Raw genomic sequence first — 20,876 nt, 5'->3', positions numbered from 1 at the left:
GTATCTGATTTACTTCTTTATTTGTTCCCTTTTAATTGATATAAATAATATAATTAATTAATTAATATATATAATTATATAATTATATATATTAATATAATAAATAAATATAATTAATTGATATAAATAAAATAAATAAACTAATTATTAGGTGTATTATAATCTGGTTGTTGTCATAGATAGGCAAACCACCAATTATTATTATTTTTTAGAGTATTTACAAATAGTCACTTTTTATCAAAATAGTTTATTTAAGTAGTTGTCAAGAAGAAATAAAAACAGTTCTTTACTACATTCGCGATCGTCAACATCTTTTAACAAAAGGACAACTCTCTCAAATGGTTAAAATTATCAAAATTCTTTTGAAAAGTCAGTCAAGAGTACCCGCTTAATGTTATTTTTAGCTTAATTGTTGCCAATTTCACATTATTAATTCATATCAGATAATACATTTTTTGATCAAATTTCTCGAAAATTGCTGAATCGAAGCTAATCAAATTGGGGGTCACTATAGCGAGAATCGAAAGACCTTTCGAATAAGGTACTATTCGACCCTACTTTCCACTTGAGGTTTTAGCGGTTTAACTCATCCTGGCTAGAGGGTTGATGTGAAAGGAACGAGTATACGTTCATACTGTGTCCCCGTCAAATGTGAAGTTTATATATCCGAGCATTTTTCGAAAATAAATTTTTAAATACCGGAAAATGCTTCTGTTTCGTTTTCAATGCGCCACTCTGTATAATAGTTGAATGTAGATTAAGTAACTTAAAGATGCAGATTCCTTTACTTCAATGCTTTTTTTCAGAAATGAAACAATCTTTAGCTGATTTGACTAAATTTTAGGTAGTTATTGACACAACAATTTCTGGTTTTTACAAATTTATTATACCAATTAACAGGCAATATTCTTCAAATTGGATAATTATTATCATTTTTTAATGAACGGTGACACATATTGCAAGGAAAGAGCCTTAGGCCAACGTCGAGTTAGACTAGCTCAAATAACGTTTAATTAGCAAATGTTGCAATACCAGTAGTTGATGCAATTATTAATCATGTTATCACATTGCGCGATATAGGAAGGAGAACACCCTGTAATAATGATTTGATTTAAATAATTTTTGGTGTGCATGTTTCTTATACTTTCACAAATATATCGTTAAAAAATTAAAGAAATTCGATGCTTAAAATCTGAAAAAAATTTTATAGTATGTCGGACCTCCACAGTGTGTTCCATTCCAGGCTATCTGTGCAGCAGTACAGAATACCGCTAGTGTTTGTAGATGATTGGGTCAATTTTGTAACCTTCTACCTACGATATCCAAGACATGTTCGACTGGTGATAGTCTGAAGATCGAGGTGACCAAGCTAACAAATTGATTTCGTCGTAAAACTGGATCACGGAGTATTTTAATATAAGGCAGAAGATACCATTGACTAGTCATATTGTCTCTGATGAAAACCAAATGTGACCTGCTACCATGCGTTACAGCGCCCCACACCATTGTCCCTATAGTTTGGTGCATCTCGTCGCGTTCTTGCTCCTTTCCGACCTCCATGCATATCCAGACAAAATTTGGATCCGTCGCTGAAGACTGCAATATCCCAATTTAGTCGATGAAGAACACTAAGAGGTAGTACAAGATGGGGAAAATGATTCACATCCCAATAGATCATTCATGCCCCGGACGAGATGAACCTGTCTCCTAACGGCAAAAGTTTAGGCGCGGGTTTTTGTATTTCTTCAATGCCTTCTTAACCTCTCATTTTTTGTGATTGACCTTCCTGGAACCATACCTAACGACAACGCACCTTGGTATTTAAACTTTGGTTCAACCTAGTGGCGAAGCTTCCGTTTCTAGGCATATTGAACAAGTTAAAAAACACTTTTTAGAAGCACTGTAGACCAATAAATGATAAATGATATTCTGATCCCATAAGGTTGATGTATTGTTACGCTTTTTACAGTCATAAAAAATATTTGAAATTTCTAATAACGCAAAAATGAATGCGAGAATACAGGGTCCTGCAATAGTGCGTCAGGCTTACTTAGCTTCTAATACTCTAAAAGCATTCTAATAAATTCATAAAATTCTAATAACAATAAATTTAACTATTTTTTTCTGCAAGATTACGCAACATATAAAGGCGTATTTATATAAATCAATTTATAATGTACAGGGTGACCCCAAAAAGTGCCACGATATACAAGTTCGTTGTTTTAAATGGGACCCCCCAATTTTTTTACCATTTTCGGATTTCTCATTAAATTTTAAGGTCAGTTTATGTAAGGTGTTCTATCTTTAAAATGTACCTTTTCCGAGTTATTCAGAAAAATTTGACAGCTGCAAGGTTCCACGAAAATGGGTATTGTGCGCTACCCGCTGCGAATTTCGGAATTTATTTTCTGAGGTTTAAAAAGGACCTAACAAGCTACGTTTTGACGTGTTTTAATTTTTTTTTATCCTCCACAACCACTGAAAGAGGCCTTTGAAGTTGCATGACTTCAAACCTCCTTAACTTTATTATTTCAAATCGAATGCCTCAGTTTTCTCAGCGTTATTGTGTTCAGAATGCAAAAATCTACAAATTTCGTTAGCATTGCCCTATCTCTAAACCTAACCATTTCTGACTTCCCGAAAATTGCTTCTTTTTGGCTTCTAAATGTTTTGATAATCATAACTTCTAAAATCTTGTCTAGCTGATGAAGTATGCTTATAACAATTTGCAGTTTACGGTTGTATTATGACATTTAGAAGTCAAAAAGGGGCAATTTTCTGGATCTCAAAAAAGGTTGGGTTTAGGGATAGGGCAATGCTAACAAGAGTTGTAAATTTTTGCATTCTGAACACAATAACTGAACAGAAAACTGAGGCATTCGATTTGAAATAATAAAGTTAAGGACGTTTGAAGTCATGCAACTTCGAAGGCCTATTTCAGTGGTTGTGGAGGATTTAAAAAAAAATTAAAACACGTCAAAACGTAGCTTGTTAGGTCCTTTTTAAACCTCAGAAAATAAATTCCGAAATTCGCAGCGGGTAGCGCACAATACCCATTTCCGTGGAACCTTGCAGCTGTCAAATTTTTCTGAATAACTCGGAAAAGGTAAATTTTAAAGATAGAACACCTTACATAAACTGACCTTAAAATTTAATGAGAAATCCGAAAATGGTAAAAAAATTGGGGGGTCCCATTTAAAACAACGAACTTGTATATCGCGTCAACGTTCAGGGTCACCACTTTGTATAATTAATTGAAAAACTGATTTTTTTAGTGTTCGTATAACAAACATGCATTCGAAAAATTATTTGACTCGTGCTATTTTACTAGATGTTCTCTTTTCTGTGCCACGTAGTATATTTATGAATTTGAACTTGTTAATTAATTACTTGCAGGAAATGCCATTCAAAACATTGCAGAATTTATAGTTTATAATGAAAACCGCTGCTACATTTCATAATAATACCAAATTTGATCAATGTCGAATAAATTGTCATACTTTATTAATTGTATGACCGAATACAAATGCAAAATATTAATTCTGAACTTGACATTAAACCTTAACTTCACAAACGCAGAAAGAGCTAGTAAAACAATTAAATTAGCATTCAAAGGACTAGTTGCGTAAAATACTTCAGATAATAAACAAATTACTATGTATTGCCTGTCATTCATTGCACTTATTGTAATACTTTCGTAGGTACGTATGTATATTGCGTCAAAGAACTTATATGGTATACATAACTATTTCGTTTAGAATAATCCGAGGCTACTGTTCCCAATGTGAATGAATCAATAAGGACAAATTTGCAAGTTAATACGCGAAATTTCGTTTCAAAATGCAGTTTCTAGACTATCGGGTTTCAATAATAATTTAAGCAATATAAGTCATAACGGCCTAAATTGGTAACGGCAATAAATTTTCTCAACCAGTGACAGTATTAATATGCCACATAACCAAGAACAGTTCCGTATAATTTCATTGCTGCGGTTGGTCTAGTTGAGGTAATGGGAACGGCAAAAGTGACAAAATTAACATGTATGAAAAAATGCAGTAAATAAAATAAAAATTTGTCAACTAACCACGCACACATATGTTCTATAGGTCTGATCCAGATTGTTCTTTTTTTCCAGTTTTCGAAAATCCTAAATAGAAAAAGAATGAACTGGGACCGACATTCACCCTTCACTAAGGGCTCTTCATGATAACTAAACACCAAGGTTCGTGTAAAAGAAACAGTCATCTCTCGGCGGTTAACAAGAGGAATTCCGGTGTGCTTCACATCATTTATACAGAGTGTTGAGTAAGGCCATGTAATACATTTTAGGGATCGTAAAAAAGGTTAAAATAATGATTGTGCTTTATATGAAAAAATTCCAAGCGGCCTTCATTATTAAGTTATTCGCTCTCACAATAGAAAATTAAAAACAGCATTTTTGCTGTAAATTTCAAATAATTATCATAGCAACAATGATAGTTGAGCCGTTTAAATAATTTATAAAGTGCTTATTTTCATACGAAACAGATGTCATACGTCCTTCTTATATGTATAAGAGAAGTCAAAATTTCTCATTTAAACCCATTGATTTTTTTAGTGTGTTGACGAAATAAGTATTTTTTTCACAGCTTGATTTTATGATAATTTTCCTACAAAAAAGGTATGCCTTGCTTTAGTCGATATCTTGTAACGTTTTTGAGAAAATCGCATTTTGTTACCATACATGCCTAAAATTTGAAATCAAATAAAATAGTTTATTATCAAAAAAAAAGAAAAAATGGTGCATTACAGTTAAAGTTATTAAGAATGTTCAATATGAAAATCTTGGACTGTAACACAACTCGACGACATTACCTTCTGCAAGTCTGAATATTAAATGCCTATCTTCATACCTCGTTGCTAAATTCCATGTTATTATTAAAATAACTAATGATGATGACACTGAACGTTGGACGTGAACGTTATTGATAACTTTAGTTGTCATATATGCCATTTTGTAGAATAAAGTGTTATAATGTAGTATAAGTAAAGTGTTATTTGATTATGATTTTAAATTGTTAATATATATGGTGCATATTGATAATAAACTGCGATTTTTTCAAAAACGGTACAAGATATCGATTAAAACAAGATATACCTTTTTTATAGGAAAATTATAAAAAATCAAACTATAAAAAAATACTGATTTCGTCAACTCACTAAAAAAATGAATGAGTATAAATAAGAAATTTTAACTTCCACTGTATAAAGAAAACATGAAATATCTGTTTACATATTAAAATGAGCATGACTATAACTTTTACTATTACCATAATAATTTTTAGAAAGTTACAGTAAAAATACTTTTTTTAACTTCTTACTTTGAGAATCAATAACTTAGTAACAAAGGCTGCTAGGAATTTTTTCTATATGAAATATTAGCATTATTTTAGCTTTTTCTATAATCCCTAGTATTTATGACATGACCTTTCCGAAAATCATATATATTCATCTCCCACATATTTTAGTTAACCGTACATTTTTTCGTGTTTTCTACTGTTTTTTTTAGATACTGTAGACGATCAAGAAAACGTCAACAAAGATTGTCACCTGAGCCCTTCGTAAAATATTAATATTATTTTCAGTTAATTTTAATATACGGCGTGTTTTGTGAGAGTATGTGAAAAACTCAGGTAATGAATCGGTGAATAATTGTAGGCAAAAAATTCATATGAACTTGGGTTCATTTTCGGTTCCTGTCTGAAATACAGTATGATGAAACGAATTTTTTTCACTTTTTTCTTTATAAATGACGTCTCCATTGAAGTGACTAAATATTTTAAACGAAAATATGATACGTCACTGGTTTTTTTTTAATAAAAATAATTTTTTAGATGCTCTATTTCTGTGAAAAAAAGGTCTCTAGAATATTTTCCATAACGTTAACCACTTTTAAGGAAGAAAAATAAAATGCAACAATTTGCAATTGAGAAATCCTGTAATTAATTCGTTTAATACAATAAAAAAATACATCAGGAATTTTTTAAAGTGTGCAGGATAATATGCGTAAAAAGGCCGAGACATGCATTTTTGCAGGTGGAGGGCATTTTCAACACCTTATTTATCACCACTTTTTTGTTGTTTCTAACTTAATCTTGTAGTTTTAATATAAGTTAGAAAATAAGTTTTTTTTAAAATTTTTTCCATAAAAATGGTAAACATCATGAAAAATATTCAAAACACTTTTTTCACAAAAATATGGAACATTCAGAAAATTGTTTTTACTTTTTTAAAAATTAGTGACGTTCAGGGTCATATCAACGGAGGCACCACTCGTGAAATTAAATATTACACTATTTTCATACATTGTTATCCCATTAAAAAATGTGTTTCTATACCTATTTTACACTACCCAATTTTCTCAAAAATATTTGGTACCGGAACTGACTTATTAAGAAAAAACTAAAAATAAATAATTTTTTTATTGCCCTGTATTTTAGACAGGAATCGAAAACGAACCCATGTTTGTAGGAATTTTTTTCTTAAAATCATCCACAGATTCACCCCCTGAATTTTTGATACACTATTTTGGAACACCCGGTATGCTGTACCGCTATAGGAGTACAAAGTGATATTCCCAATAATTAAAAAATAATGCATGCACGTGCTTAATTAACGACATCTGTTTTTATTAAGTAAACCAAAGTGCGATTTTTTTTATATAGCTAGAACTAATTAAAAGGAAAGAATGGTACCTGTCACCCGGCACATCTAAGATTCAAAGTCGAAGAGAACTTGAAATCATCTGTAGCACGTTTTCCCAATGTTAATAAATAGTTAATGAAATTTAACTATACGATTTTTCACATATTTTATGAAAAAGATGAACTAATGTACAAATAAACAGATCAGCCTATGTGCACTTGTACTGTAATGTACAAGTGTGTAACGTGTAGTAATGTAAATTGATCATTTCTTTTACATTTTAATAAATACTCTTTGCCGAATTAAGCGGTATCAAAATACGTGAAATTTCATTGAAATGCCCTAATAAATCAATAAGTTTCATTTCACTTATGATCAACAATCTTCTAAAGTCCTCTTAAAATTTAAGCAAATATCACTTACCTGTATTAAATTCTCGTTAAAAACACTAAGTAACTATCGGATAAATTTTATTTATTTTATGCAGAAATGCTGCTTTTGCAAAATACACTTTTGGTTTGCGAACAATCAAGGATATTCTGAAAATATGCTCACCTCAGTATCTGCGTCAGTACTATCTGTGATACTACTACTGTACACCAATACTTATATGACAAGTACTTACGAATTGCTGCTGAATTTGATTAAAATAATACACTGCTCGTTACTGAACTAAATTATGCTTGTAATAATTGTATTAATGGAGTTTTACTCATTATTAGCATTTTTTTTAATTTACCGACAAGTCCTTATGTTGGATCATTAAGTTATATTTTAATTCGTTATATAGAAAATTTTATTTTTTATTAAATTCTATAATTAATAGTATTTTTCATTTTAAGTGCATTACTATTGCAGCTAACCGAGGCTTTTAGGCCTGAAGACGTGTTATAAATTCAACAAAGTGTTTAAACATTGAGAAAGTGAGAGCTCTAATGTTGTTTCTCTAGAGTGACCATCGTAAAGACCGTTTTACGCTCGCCGTAGCGTCCTAGCTTGCGTGTAACCTGTTACTAACACTAGGCACATAAATAATAAAAAGACCCTTTTGAGTGACCTTAACAAGGCCTCTTTATCTTTGCAGCTTTTTCTCTTATACTGAGTAGCGTTATCGTTTTTGAAATCTGATGTTTCGACTTTTGACAACTGCTAACAACTTTGTTTGTTTTTATGGGTCCCTTTTCAGAAAATGTCAAAAATCCTGTGTTTATAAAAAGTGCTTTGAAAATAACAAAATGAGTGAATAACGAGATTTATAAGAAGTACTCGGACGATTTATCCTTCACTTTCAACCATAGCTCTAAAAAGGGAAGAGATCCGAATGTATACCCCCCCCCCCCCCCTCCAGGTTTTAATCAAATTTTGCAGAGAAGTAGTTTAGACCTATCTAAGAATAGAGATGTATATTTTATGTACCATCTTCAAGGTTTAAAAGGTGAAAACTACTCCCAAAATTTCGCCAATTTTTCGTTTTTTAACGATAATTTTTTATCTAGATGAGTTAAAACAACAAAAAAAAGCGAAATGTTCCTTTTTCAATTAGACATCGAGCTGTCAAGGTCCGGAAGAAATATCACTTTTTTTTCATTTTTGAAAATTTCACTTTTTTTTGGCTCCATTTTTACACGCGTCCAGCTGTCTCGTTCAATATTTTACCATTTTATATAGAAAACATTTCTGAATAGAATGGTATAAAGCAAATTTCGATATCATGTTTCTAACAAAACTTATAATTGTTTATATAAAAGTATGCACGCCATGTTCGACCGCTTGCAATGTCAGAACCGCAGGTCGCAAAAGAAAATATCTCATAATAAAAAAAACTTTATTTAATGAGTACTAAATAATGATACCATCAAAATTATATTTCCAATTTAAAATTATTTTAACTTTCTCCCTTGTAGTTAAAAAGTATTATGCGTTATACATCAACGTAAGGCGTTTTTCCATATACCATTATATAAATAATATACAAAAGAATATTTCATTGTTATTTATGGATTATATGTTTTGTAATAATACCATTCATTGAATAAATGTTTCTTATACCAATAACATGTAAATACTACAACTTGGTTACATAGATTATATAAATTAATAACGTATAACAATAAAATGTATGTTTTAAACATTTATTCGATGAATGGTATTATTACAAAACATATAATCCATAAATAACAATGAAATATTCTTTTGTATATTATTTATATAATGGTATATGGAAAAACGCCTTACGTTGATGTATAACGCATAATACTTTTTAACTACAAGGGAGAAAGTTAAAATAATTTTAAATTGGAAATATAATTTTGATGGTATCATTATTTAGTACTCATTAAATAAAGTTTTTTTTATTATGAGATATTTTCTTTTGCGACCTGCGGTTCTGACATTGCAAGCGGTCGAACATGGCGTGCATACTTTTATATAAACAATTATAAGTTTTGTTAGAAACATGATATCGAAATTTGCTTTATACCATTCTATTCAGAAATGTTTTCTATATAAAATGGTAAAATATTGAACGAGACAGCTGGACGCGTGTAAAAATGGAGCCAAAAAAAAGTGAAATTTTCAAAAATGAAAAAAAAAGTGATATTTCTTCCGGACCTTGACAGCTCGATGTCTAATTGAAAAAGGAACATTTCGCTTTTTTTTGTTGTTTTAACTCATCTAGATCAAAAATTATTGTTAAAAAACGAAAAATTGGCGAAACTTTGGAGGTAGTTTTCACCTTTTAAACCTTGAAGATGGTACGTAAAATATACATCTCTATTCTTAGATAGGTCTAAACTACTTGTCTGCAAAATTTCATTAAAATCGGGGGAGACGCTTGGGTCCCTTCCCTTGTAATTGGCTATTTAAATTCTGCGTCGATCTCTAAGTGTCCCTTATTCTTATTTTAAGCCTTAAAGTTTTGATGACGTTCCTTTCCATCTCATTACATTGGTGGGTGCAGGTTCATAAATGAGATTTTATTTTCCCCCATAAATAATAATCTAATGGGGAAAAATCTGGTGAGCGTGACGGTCAATGTATATCTCCTTTGTCTGAAATGACTACTAAATACTATTACATACCACCGCCTGTAAAATTTTCCCTTTATTCCACATTTCTACCAAACTCGGCTAAACTTGTATAAAGGAATGTAAAATAATTTTGAGCTGGTTGTTATCTTTCTGAGTACCGCTGTAGACATGCTTCTAAAATATGTTTTTGGAACTCTAGTTGGCATTAAGCGAAATTCAGTAGAATTGCTAAAAATAACTTCATTAAACAAATGTTACTTCTAAGACGCTCTTCGCAAAAACAGGATTTTTTATATTTCCATCAAACTGCAAGGCTAAACCTTAAGATGGGAAGTATCCACATAATTAGAAAAGAAGCTGAATTCAAAATGGCGCCCATAAGGGAAAACGAGGTTGATGATGGATGCCGAAAATTCAAAAGGTAGATTAAATTCCTTGTACGGTTATCGAAATCTCTGTGGTTGAGTCTAAGAAAAGGACATCTTGTATGTACCTCAAATGCTTAATAATATATTATTGTTCACTTCCTCATTCAAATCCTCTATTACATCATAAAAACTAGTGATAAAATATTTTTTTCACCTCTTAATTGCTAATTCGGCAAGTACAGTCAACACAGTCTGCGTTTTATGATCATCAAAGAACGGAGGCGAAGGTTTCTTTTTTAGAGCAAGGCTGATGTCTAATGTGTATAAAAAGGCAAACGTGTTTCACTTAGGAATTACTACAAAGATGTAATAAAACGACACTCAGTGTAGAAAATTTTCCACAGTATATTTATTTTATGTTGAAACGGCAAATGACCATTTACAGTTTTAACAAGTCATTTCAGTTGGAAAACACTTGTTTTTAAAAGACAATGAGATATATGGTTTAATTACTTTTTTAAGTGAATTTTAATAAATTAAAATAACAATATAAATAATAGTCAATAAATATTAATTTTTTTAACCGTACGTTACATGAATCACTGAGATCATTAAATTTATAATTATTGTCTGAAAGCAGAACAGACTTTTTGAGAATTAGGCAGGTCGACAGTAAAACATGCCGAAAATTTTATTTTAAACCCGAGGAACCACACACACAAAGTGGAATGTAACAGTTGTTGGTAATACTGCTGGTAAAATAAAAACCACACCATCGGAATTTCCCAAGAAGTCATACCATCTGTGTAATAATGACCGCGAAGGACCAGAGTTTTAGAAACAACATCTGGTGGTATCAAAAAGGTAAAAAACTAGAGGTCGATAAAGGGCCGGTTTCCAAACTGCGAAGATCCTCTAATCTCACTAATTGTAACTTTATGGTCGCTAGAAAGACAATAGAAGGGGGATTGGGAGCTTACAATTGAGGTTTCCACTCGTTTGTCAAGTTAGTTCTTGGAATCATCAGTGACTAAGTACTTTTGTAGAAATGCACTTAAATTAAGCAAATTTATTAATACATACCAAAGAAGTAAAACCACAACGAGCTTCAATTCAATTTCTCTCGGTCTGATAAAAAGCGAGAGTGGTCCTTCGATATCAAAAACCCAGAACTAACAGCGAAAACAGGTTCCACTTTTGTATCTGCGCTCAGGGGAAAACAAACTGCGAATAATTATTATTGCCTACCATGATCAGTCATTTAATTATCTACCTATTAAATACAACGCTTGTAAAAAGTATTGCAATACGTTTATACTTTTCATAAACTCGAAATTTAAAAATTTTTCATGTCCAAATTTTTCACCCCTATCCAGCTAGCCCTACTAACTTTATTTTCAAATTAAAAAATACTTGTATAGTATATCAAATGAAGGATAATTCCATAAAGGATACAACGGTACACTTAAACCAAAAATTGGATCTAGAGTTTCCTTAAAAAAATAAAATTATTAGATACAAAATAAGGTAACTCACTTAAAAATTATTACATCAAGCGAAATTGAAATTCCTACAGTAAGTACTCAAATTGGGCTCTGGTAACAATTTGGCAATGGCCCAGTCATTTCTCAAACTCTTTTACGCAATTATCTAGTGTTCCTTCTATTATTAATTTTAATTATGTTTGAAATTTAAGATGTAAATCATCTAAATTTTGTGATCTATTTTTGCAAACAGAATCCTTGAAGTGACCCTACAAAAAAAAAATCAAGATGCATAAGATATGGAGATCGCAGCGGCCATTCTATTGTGCCTCTTCTACCGATCCATTTCCTAGGGAAAATTTCATCAATATACTCTGTCACAGCCATAACATACAAGTAATGTTGTGGACGCCATCTTGCTGGAAACAAATATTATTGGCTACTTGTCCTCCATTTCCTCTAGGAAAATTTACGGTGATTGATAGAACTATTTTCTTTTGCAATAAATGCAAATATGATGCGTTGTTTAAATTCCTTTTTATGAAAAATAGACCGATAAACTAGTGGACGATTATTCCCCTTTATAGATTGAGTTTTTGCAAATATTGTGTATGCAGAATCTACACCCAATGAAGATTGCCTGTAGACCAGTAGCGACAATTATGTCGATAAGTAGATACATTTAAGCAAAACGTTGCTTCATCTGAAAATAAAATTCTAGAAAAGAGCCTATTATCCTGAATGTCTTTTTCTTGCATTAATTCACAAAATTTCATCCTGCGATCAAAATCTTTAGGCGATAACTCTTGGGTAAAAGAAATTTTCTATGGATGAAATTTTCTCGTTTTAAAAGGTCGCATACTATTTTTGCAAATACATGAAATTTATGGGCAAGTTTGCTAGTAGACTGTATGGTATATTAATCAATAGATAAAAAAATGTCTAGTGCTTTATCGTCACTAGTTGCTCTTTGAGGTCTTCCACATTTTGGAGCTGCATTCACGCTTCCAGGTTATTGAAATTTTTTATTAATACGACAAATTATACTTTTATCAATAGGTCGGTCTGAATATTTCTCATTAAATACAAGACAGCTCTTCATAAGTTCTTTTGCGATCTCTAGACCCAAAAAGATTAAAATTTCAATTTTTTACTTCTCAGACAAACGGTCCATTTTTTTGATATTCTAACTGTAGTGGTGAATATCTAACAACTTAAACCAACTACTAACGAATTCTATGAAAAAAAAATTTTGTATCTAAAAAGTTGTTTACATTGAAGATGATTTGAAATTTCTACGCTTTATTATAATTTTTCACTTATAACGTTTAATCTTTCTAGGATATGGACTTTATTCCTTTTTTTTAAGAAAACTGTTAGGAAAATACTCAACATTTTCACCTAATAATACATTTCTTTCTTTGCCAACGTAAAACTTTTTTTTAATCACCCTTAAGGGCAGTATTTACATTATCCAAATGCATACACATTCCACACTCTTCCCACACTCATAACTCTTCTCACCCATAATTTTTCTCACACCTTCATGGTACCGTATTGATAAGCAATCCTTATTCCCCTGCACTAATAATTCACATTAATTGGTATGACTATGAGGTGGTAAAAATATATATGGATAAGATGAGGTTCATATTCGGTGGGAAAATTAAGTTTTTTGAGTCGGGATAAAACAGTCTCATCTAGTCTCTCACACAACACACAACGCCTCTTCAACACCTCTCCAACTCTCTTTTTATACTTCTACAGCCTTAGTAGGATCTCAATACTGCTCTCAGTTAAAACATAACATTTGCCCTGTTCCAAAAAACTCCCGATCGTCAAAAGTTCTTGATAACCGGTGGTCGCTTGTGGTTCTCTAGTTTACCCTAACTTTACACTTTGTTATGACTTTTGTCACTTTTGCAGTAGTGTTGGACATTTAGTTACATAAATATAAATGTTTTGTTATCAAGTGTGTTTGTTCTGCATTGGTTCAGCGCCAAATAAGCTGTGGTCCTTCGAACAAAAATAAGATATACACAAAAGAGATACAGTTCACCTAGGCACTGCCAACCAACTGTGCCCCCCTTGTGTCTGGGGTGAGACAGCAAGCAAAACGCAAACTTGCCCCGTTCAAAAACTATAGATCCAATTTTAGTTCATGTATAGTAGTATACCGTTATATCTTTTATTGAAAAACCATTCATCCGATATACTACACTGGGTACCTTTCCATTCGAAAATAAAAAGTTAATAGGGGTAGCTGGATAGGGGTGAAAATATTTAAATCAAAAATAATGCATTAAATGCCTTTTTTTTTAAATAAAATTATACATGTTTAAGTTTTTTTTTAAATATCGGGTTTATAAAAGTTATAAACGTGTTGCAATATTTTTTACACGCGTTGTATAATGAAGATTCATACAAACAAGTAAACATCAACTGAATATACAAGGTATTTTTTAGACATGCGGTGTAAATTTAAGAGAATATTCTTAGGGTCAAAATAAACAAAAAAGTTCTATAAGCAAATGTCCGGAATCTATTCATTTGTGAAATACGGGGTGACCAAAAACGACCCTCGTGTTTTCGAACGATTTCAGTGGTTGCTTAGAAGATCGAATTTATGTGCCATAGATGGTAGTAACCATTTTATACCATGAAAAAAAAATCAAGGGACAGAAAATATCCTATTGTTAGTTGCTCTATCAAAAATAATTACGAAAATTTCAAAAATCCCTTGTGGACACTCTCTTGAAATTCCTGGATGGACTTAAGGTTTGTGAAAGATTGTAGATTCTGTAGCAAGACTGAAATAACTCGTTTACAAATGAGGTATTTGCTACCACATTAAATTTTCATTTTTTCAAACGTTCAGTTTCTTTAATTTTTAGGAGAGACTTAAAGCGAAGAATTTCGAAAATATTTTTTTATACCAATTCAACTTATCTATTTGATCGAGTGTTAAATACCACTTTTTCCTAACTCACGAAAACAGAAAACAGAACCGTAATACCTCAGGGAAAGGTTTGTTCTTCAGATGGAGCAACCAAATCTACTCCTGACCATTTACCCGCTGATTTCGACCTACTTCATGATATCACCACCACTAAATACTAATAATTACTCATTAAAAAAAAAAAATTATTTGATTTTAGACAGGACCGTATTAGTAATTTATTGAATTTTATGGTAGTAAAACCCCACAACTCCGGCACTGGTTGCTCGTGGGCCGTGATATTATTATTGAATGTGGCAGCATACAATGTGATGCTGTACACCAAATTTGGTATAAATATCTTCAGAAGTTGGAGTATTATAAAAAATAATCAAATTTTTTTAAAAGTTTTCAACATCCTCCATCTTTAAAATGAAACGTTTATGGGCCTATATTGATATGAAATTTTCTTCTTAAAATAAGTTTTTTTACCGATTGTTAAAGTCCTGCTACAAAAAAGTGGACCAACCTGTATAAATCAATCCACACTTTCGAGATTTATGACCATCACACACATTTCGTAAACACCTCACACTCTTATCTGATTAGGATAAGTTTAGGTAACGAAAAATTGTAATTTTCAGTCGAGAAGTTTTCTGAATTATATCTGAGAATGCAAATTGCTTAGTGCATTTCACAGTAAATACAGTAGGTTAAAAAAGTATTCATACAACCAGGCGAATTTCGTTTATTTGCAATTTTCGTAACTTAAAAACAATTTAAATCATAAAAATTTACTATATTCGAACAGATAAGGCATCATTGTACAGATTTATGAAAAATATAACCAGGAAATCGTCCCTTTGTACAAGGAAAATAAGCAAAATATCTTTAGGTATGCCCGAAAAGGTATTCATACACTGGTGTTTTGGTATATTTTTTTGCCAAATTCTATTTATTTACGACGAGCCTTCACTAGTTCACTTTAACACAAAGTAGAGCAAAGTAAAGTTAAAAATAATAGTTATGGGGCGAAGAGGAAAAGACGATGATGAGCGAAGATGTCAAAAAGATCATAATCAAATATTACCAGGAAGAAAAAGCTTATTTAGTAGAAGAATAGCAGAATGTGTTGAGTAAGTTATGTTACTATTCAGTACATCATACAGAAATACAAATCAACAAAATCTGTAAATAATTTAAGACGTTTTGCAAAGTCACGACAAATAAAGCAACGAAACGAAAGCTTCATTCTACAACAGATTAAAAAGAATTCTAATATAAGTGCCCTTTATCTCGTTTCGTAATTAGAACAGACAATTGGACAAAAAAAATCATACGGGGATCATTAGATACCACAGCAGTAGAATGGGGTTCCATGGGAGAAGACCAGCCAAGGAGCCCTGGATGAACAAAGTGAACAGAAAGGAATGTGTCTGGTTCTCTCTTGAATGTACCTATAAAAAACCCATGGAGTTCTAGAAATAATTTATTTTCTTCGATGAGAGCAATATAATATAATTTATTTCGATCTGATGGTGCCAAGACAGTGTGGAGAAAATCGGGGGAAAGAACGAAGAGGTACAATTTAAAACCAACAGTGAAATATGATGGTGGAAACGTGATGGTCTGGGGCTGTATGGTAGCAAATGGTGTGGGTAATTTAACTTGTATTAAACGTGAATAGATTCACGTATAAAAACATTCTGAAAATCAGTTTAAAAAGTAGTGCTGAAAAGCTTGGATTGGAAGAGAATTTTTACTTTTAACATGGCAATGATCCCTAGCATTCATCAAAATTAATTCGAGAGTGGTTACTAAATCATTTGTTAAAAACATTTGTTAAAAAAATGTGTTAAACCCATTTGTTAAAAACAACATCGCAATTCTTTGATCTCAATCCGATTGAGCACTTATGAGAGCATTTGGAAAGACAAATAAGAAAAAAAGAAATTTCGAGCAGAGCAACTTGGCTAAATTATTTTAGAGGAAGGTTTCAAAATATCTGAAAATATTACCTATAATTTAATTGAATCAATAAATCGTCGTTTACAAGTTGCTACAAGCGTCGTTTAAAATCGATGCTAAGTGGTATTCCTTCAAATATTAATGACTAAATTTAATTGTTATTTAGGGTCACAAAAGTTTAATTTTCACAGTGTATAAATACTTTTTTGCGCATATTTAAAGACATTTTTCTTTACATTCCTTGTACAAATTCCTGGTTATATTTTTCATAAATGTGTGTAATGATTGTGCAAATATACAGGGTATAACTTAAATGATGTCATTAATTTTAAGGGGTGATTCCTTGTAATATTTTATAAAAAAATATTCATATAAACATGTGTCCTAACTTGCATCATTTTCGAGATACAGAGTGTCAAAGTTTCATAAAAAATTGATTTTTTATTAATTATTCAAAAAGCTTTGCGCTGATTTTGATGAAACTTGGCATGTTTGTTAGCATTAATAAGGGGCTACGTTTGATGTTATTACATTTTAAATAATAATTCCAGTGGCGTCGCAAATGGTCACCTGATTGATATTTATGGTGTTATTATTGTACGCCACAGTTTTTTCTGAATTTGATATTTGTACCAGATCAAACAATTAAAAATATAACTTTCTTATCCTTTAACTTTTTTTGTGACTCACTTAATTTTTGGGAAAAAATAAAAATATAGAAGTAATATTTTTATGATAGGTATTTTCTATTATTTTGAAAATTTAACTTAACTAAAGTTTGGAGCATCTAAGAAATTCTTATTGGTATTTTTAAGATTTAAAATGAAAATAAGCTTTGTTTGTGGAATAAAAATAAATTATTGTGGTAAGAAGCTTTTGCTTTAATTAAATTTTGATGATATTTCAAACTCAAGTAAGTTTATATTTTTTTCTCAAAAATTAAGCGAGTCACAAAAAAAAGTCAACAGACAATAAAGTCGAATGTTTAATTGTTTAATCTGATTCAAATATCAAATTCAGAAAAAACGGTGACGTACAATAACCACACCATAAATATCACCCATTTGTGACCCACTGGAATTATTATTTAAAATGTAATAACATCAAACGTAACCCCTTATTAATGCTAACAAACATGCCAAGATTCATCAAAATCGACGCAAAGGTTTTTAAATAATCAATAAAAAATTGATTTTTTAATAAAACTTTGACACCCTATATCTCGAAAAAGATACAAGTTACGACACATGTTTATATGAACATTTTTTCATACAATATGACAAGGAGCCACTCCTTGAAATTAATGACATCGCTTAAGTTACACTCAGTATAAAATTTTTATGATTTAAATTGTTTTTACGTTAGGAAAATTGCAAGTAAATGGAATTCGTGCGAGTGTATGAATACTTTTTTGGTTTACCTTAGGTAAGGGAAGGAAGAGTTATGGTAGTTTCTGGTCTAGAGTATATTAATATCTCTCTAACAAAGAGCCAGATCACTGGTTGTTCCGCAAAGGACACAATTTTACTTGGCATTCTAAACATAGACATCAATAGTCCAGAGAGAGCTTGGACTCGGTGCTGTTAGCTGTAAAAATGTCATATGTAATTCGTATGCATGTAATCCGTTCGTACAAACGATAAATAAGGAAATGAGGTGATTGAGCACAAAGGCTAAAATTCAAATAAAAAAATTACTTTAAATATTAATGAATATTATCTTAGACGTTAATACAATAAAAACTAAATTATCGATCTTTTAAACGGCTTTTTGGTTAGTTCAGGTTTAGGCAAAAAACATAAATAAATGTACGCAGCTAAAATAAGATATTAGTTAGAATTTATAACTCGCCTTCGATTTCTAGTTAATCTTTTAACGATAAGTGTTCAATGAGAGCTTAACTAATAAGGTTCATTTGCACCAGCCCCCCTAAATGGAGGCTGAGGTGATAGGGTCTTTGACAGCAATATATTTTAGATGTGAAACTAAAAGGCCCAAGTGAGTTTAAATTTAAAGAAAAGTGATGATTGAAATTGCCGTCAAGTGAGTATGTATACTTAGTAGATGTTAATTGGATTTGCGAGAACCACGTACCCTAACAATCCAATATTACTCGTAAATCGTAAAAGCGCAAATTTAAGAACTGAGTACCTCCTTCTTACCTATCACCCAGCGGTCCAAACAGCTATAATTCTACTAAGAGTTACAGAACCCAAAGGTCTAAAATAATATTCATATTTGAAAGTTTTATTCAAAAGTAATCAAAATTGCTGCCTGTGTCTCCTGAGACATAACGCAACGTTGCCAAACTGAATTACTACATCTAAAACTTTAGACATTATCTCCTTTGCACTCACGTCAACCTTCCTTTACACGTTACTAAACCTTTCTCGCTCTCTCTCTCTCTCTCTCTTTTCCTCTCTCCTGAAAACGTCAAGAAGTGGAGATAACCTCAAAATCTTATCTTTGAAAATTTCCAAATGAATCCCATCGAAAGCAATTTTCGAAATTTCCTCAATGATTTAACAAAGAAATGGCCCCGCCGCGGATAAGAACTACCTCCATTAAATCGCCACAAACCCGGCAAAGCTCCTATGCCAAATACTTCAATCTTCTGAAGAAATTCCTGGTAAATCCTCACCATTTGGGGCCAGTATGTCTGCTACTTTTTCTAGCTGAGGCCGTGTGCAATGTGGTCGTCATCCAGAATGTAAGGTATACAGAAATAGATTGGGTTGCTTACATGCAAGAAGTCGAAGGGTTTCTCAATGGCACTCTTGACTACCAATATCTTAAAGGTTTGTTAAATTATTAAAATTTATGAAAATAGCTATATTTTTCAAATTTTCTAGGTGACACTGGACCTCTAGTGTACCCAGCTGGTTTCGTCTACATCTTTAGTGCTCTTTATTACATAACAAACCATGGGAAAAACATCTACTTGGCCCAGTACATTTTCCTTGTGTTGTACTTAATACAGACAGTGCTCATACATCGAATCTATCGTATCACAGCAAAAGTGCCCCCTTATGCCTTGATCCTCACCAGCATAACATCACTAAGAATACATTCAATATTTGTTTTAAGGCTTTTTAATGACCCAATTGCAGTGCTTTTGTTTTACATTAGTTTAAATCTAATTGTGTCCAACAAATGGAGATTGGGGAGCTTTTTTTATTCCCTTGCAGTTAGTGTGAAAATGAACATTTTACTTTATTCACCCTGTTTATTAGTAGCCTATTTGACAAATTTGAGTTACACAGAAACCCTTATAAACTTATCAATATGTGGTGCTATGCAGTTGGTTTTAGCTCTGCCTTTTTTGTATGCAAATCCTGTGTCATATCTCAGAGGCAGCTTTGATTTTGGAAGAGTGTTTGACCACAAATGGACTGTCAACTATCGATTTCTGCCAAAGCACATATTTGAGCACAAATATTTCCATATAGGCCTCTTAGTTTTACATGTTTTGTTGCTGGTAGTGTTTTTGCCTTTATTGAGGAGGTACTTAAGCAGCTATGCCAAGCTTAGTATTGTTACTAATGCTTTTAAATCCCAAGTGGAAGAAGAAAAACAAAGGAAAGGAAAACGGTCATTGATAAAGGATAAGACTCATTTGGAGACTATAGGAAATCAGAGAAGGTCCAATTCCAAGGATTCTAAAGACTCTCAAGAGAGTTTTTATGAAGAGAAAGTGAAGCTGCAAAGCAGAATGTCCAAAATCGCTCAGTTGTTTATTCTTCCATTTTTTATTACAAATTTAATAGGGGTGGCTTGTGCCAGGTCAATACATTACCAATTTTATTCTTGGTATTACCACAGTTTACTTTATTTAGCCTTTTGTACAGACTATAGCAAGCCAACCAAATTTTTATTACTGGGTATTGTAGAGTATTGTTACAAAACTTATCCTAGTACAAACCTTTCAAGTGTTCTTCTACATGGGTGCCATTTTGTTTTAATATTCGGAGTCTATCGAATTATGAGGGCCTAGGAAATTAATTCAGTAAATTCGACTCTTTTTATATACTTAATCAATATTTGCCTTTCAGCAGGACTGAGTGAATTTCTCTATAATGATATAGTAGATTAAGTAATTTTTATGTATTCCCGAAGAAGCAATATAAAATAAATAGAAGAAATACTTTATGATTAAAGGCATTACCAGAGTCATCTTCACATTTTGTGTATGATTAATTGAAGTATCTCAAAGACTATCTCAAGTTTGTCAATTCTCAAGAGTTTCATCAAAGAAAATTGGATTCTAAACTGCAAGGAAAACCTTCAAAAAATATGCGCAGGGTGTAGGTATTCGCCAAAAAAGTAATTTAAGTAATTTGAAAATTAAGCGTTTTGTTTTGAACAGAGAAATATTTTTGAACATAACAATAACCGGAAATCAAAA

At 31.6% G+C, this 20,876-nt stretch overlaps 2 protein-coding genes across 2 annotated transcripts in view; one reads left to right on the top strand and one right to left on the bottom strand.

The window, feature by feature from the left end:
• Positions 1–7,286, bottom strand: part of LOC136412590 (fatty acyl-CoA reductase wat-like) — a 38,145-nt gene extending 30,859 nt beyond the window's left edge. The window contains exon 1 of the mRNA XM_066395694.1: positions 7,108–7,286. The gene's annotated coding sequence lies outside the window, so the exon portion shown is untranslated. The remainder of the gene's footprint in view (positions 1–7,107) is intronic.
• An 11,611-nt stretch (positions 7,287–18,897) lies between these two features.
• On the top strand, positions 18,898–20,628 carry Alg3 (Alg3, alpha-1,3- mannosyltransferase). The gene is made up of 2 exons (XM_066395383.1): positions 18,898–19,269; positions 19,324–20,628. Exons 1-2 carry the CDS (start codon positions 19,005–19,007, stop codon positions 20,463–20,465), a joined length of 1,407 nt encoding a protein of 468 aa, XP_066251480.1. The 5' UTR covers positions 18,898–19,004; the 3' UTR covers positions 20,466–20,628.
• Positions 20,629–20,876: the final 248 nt, after the last annotated feature.

Source organism: Euwallacea similis, chromosome 12, assembly GCF_039881205.1.
Source record: "Euwallacea similis isolate ESF13 chromosome 12, ESF131.1, whole genome shotgun sequence".
NCBI classification, from domain to species: Eukaryota; Metazoa; Arthropoda; class Insecta; order Coleoptera; family Curculionidae; genus Euwallacea; species Euwallacea similis.
Note: the sequence above shows the minus strand (reverse complement) of the source record. Positions and strands in the feature narration are given on the sequence as shown.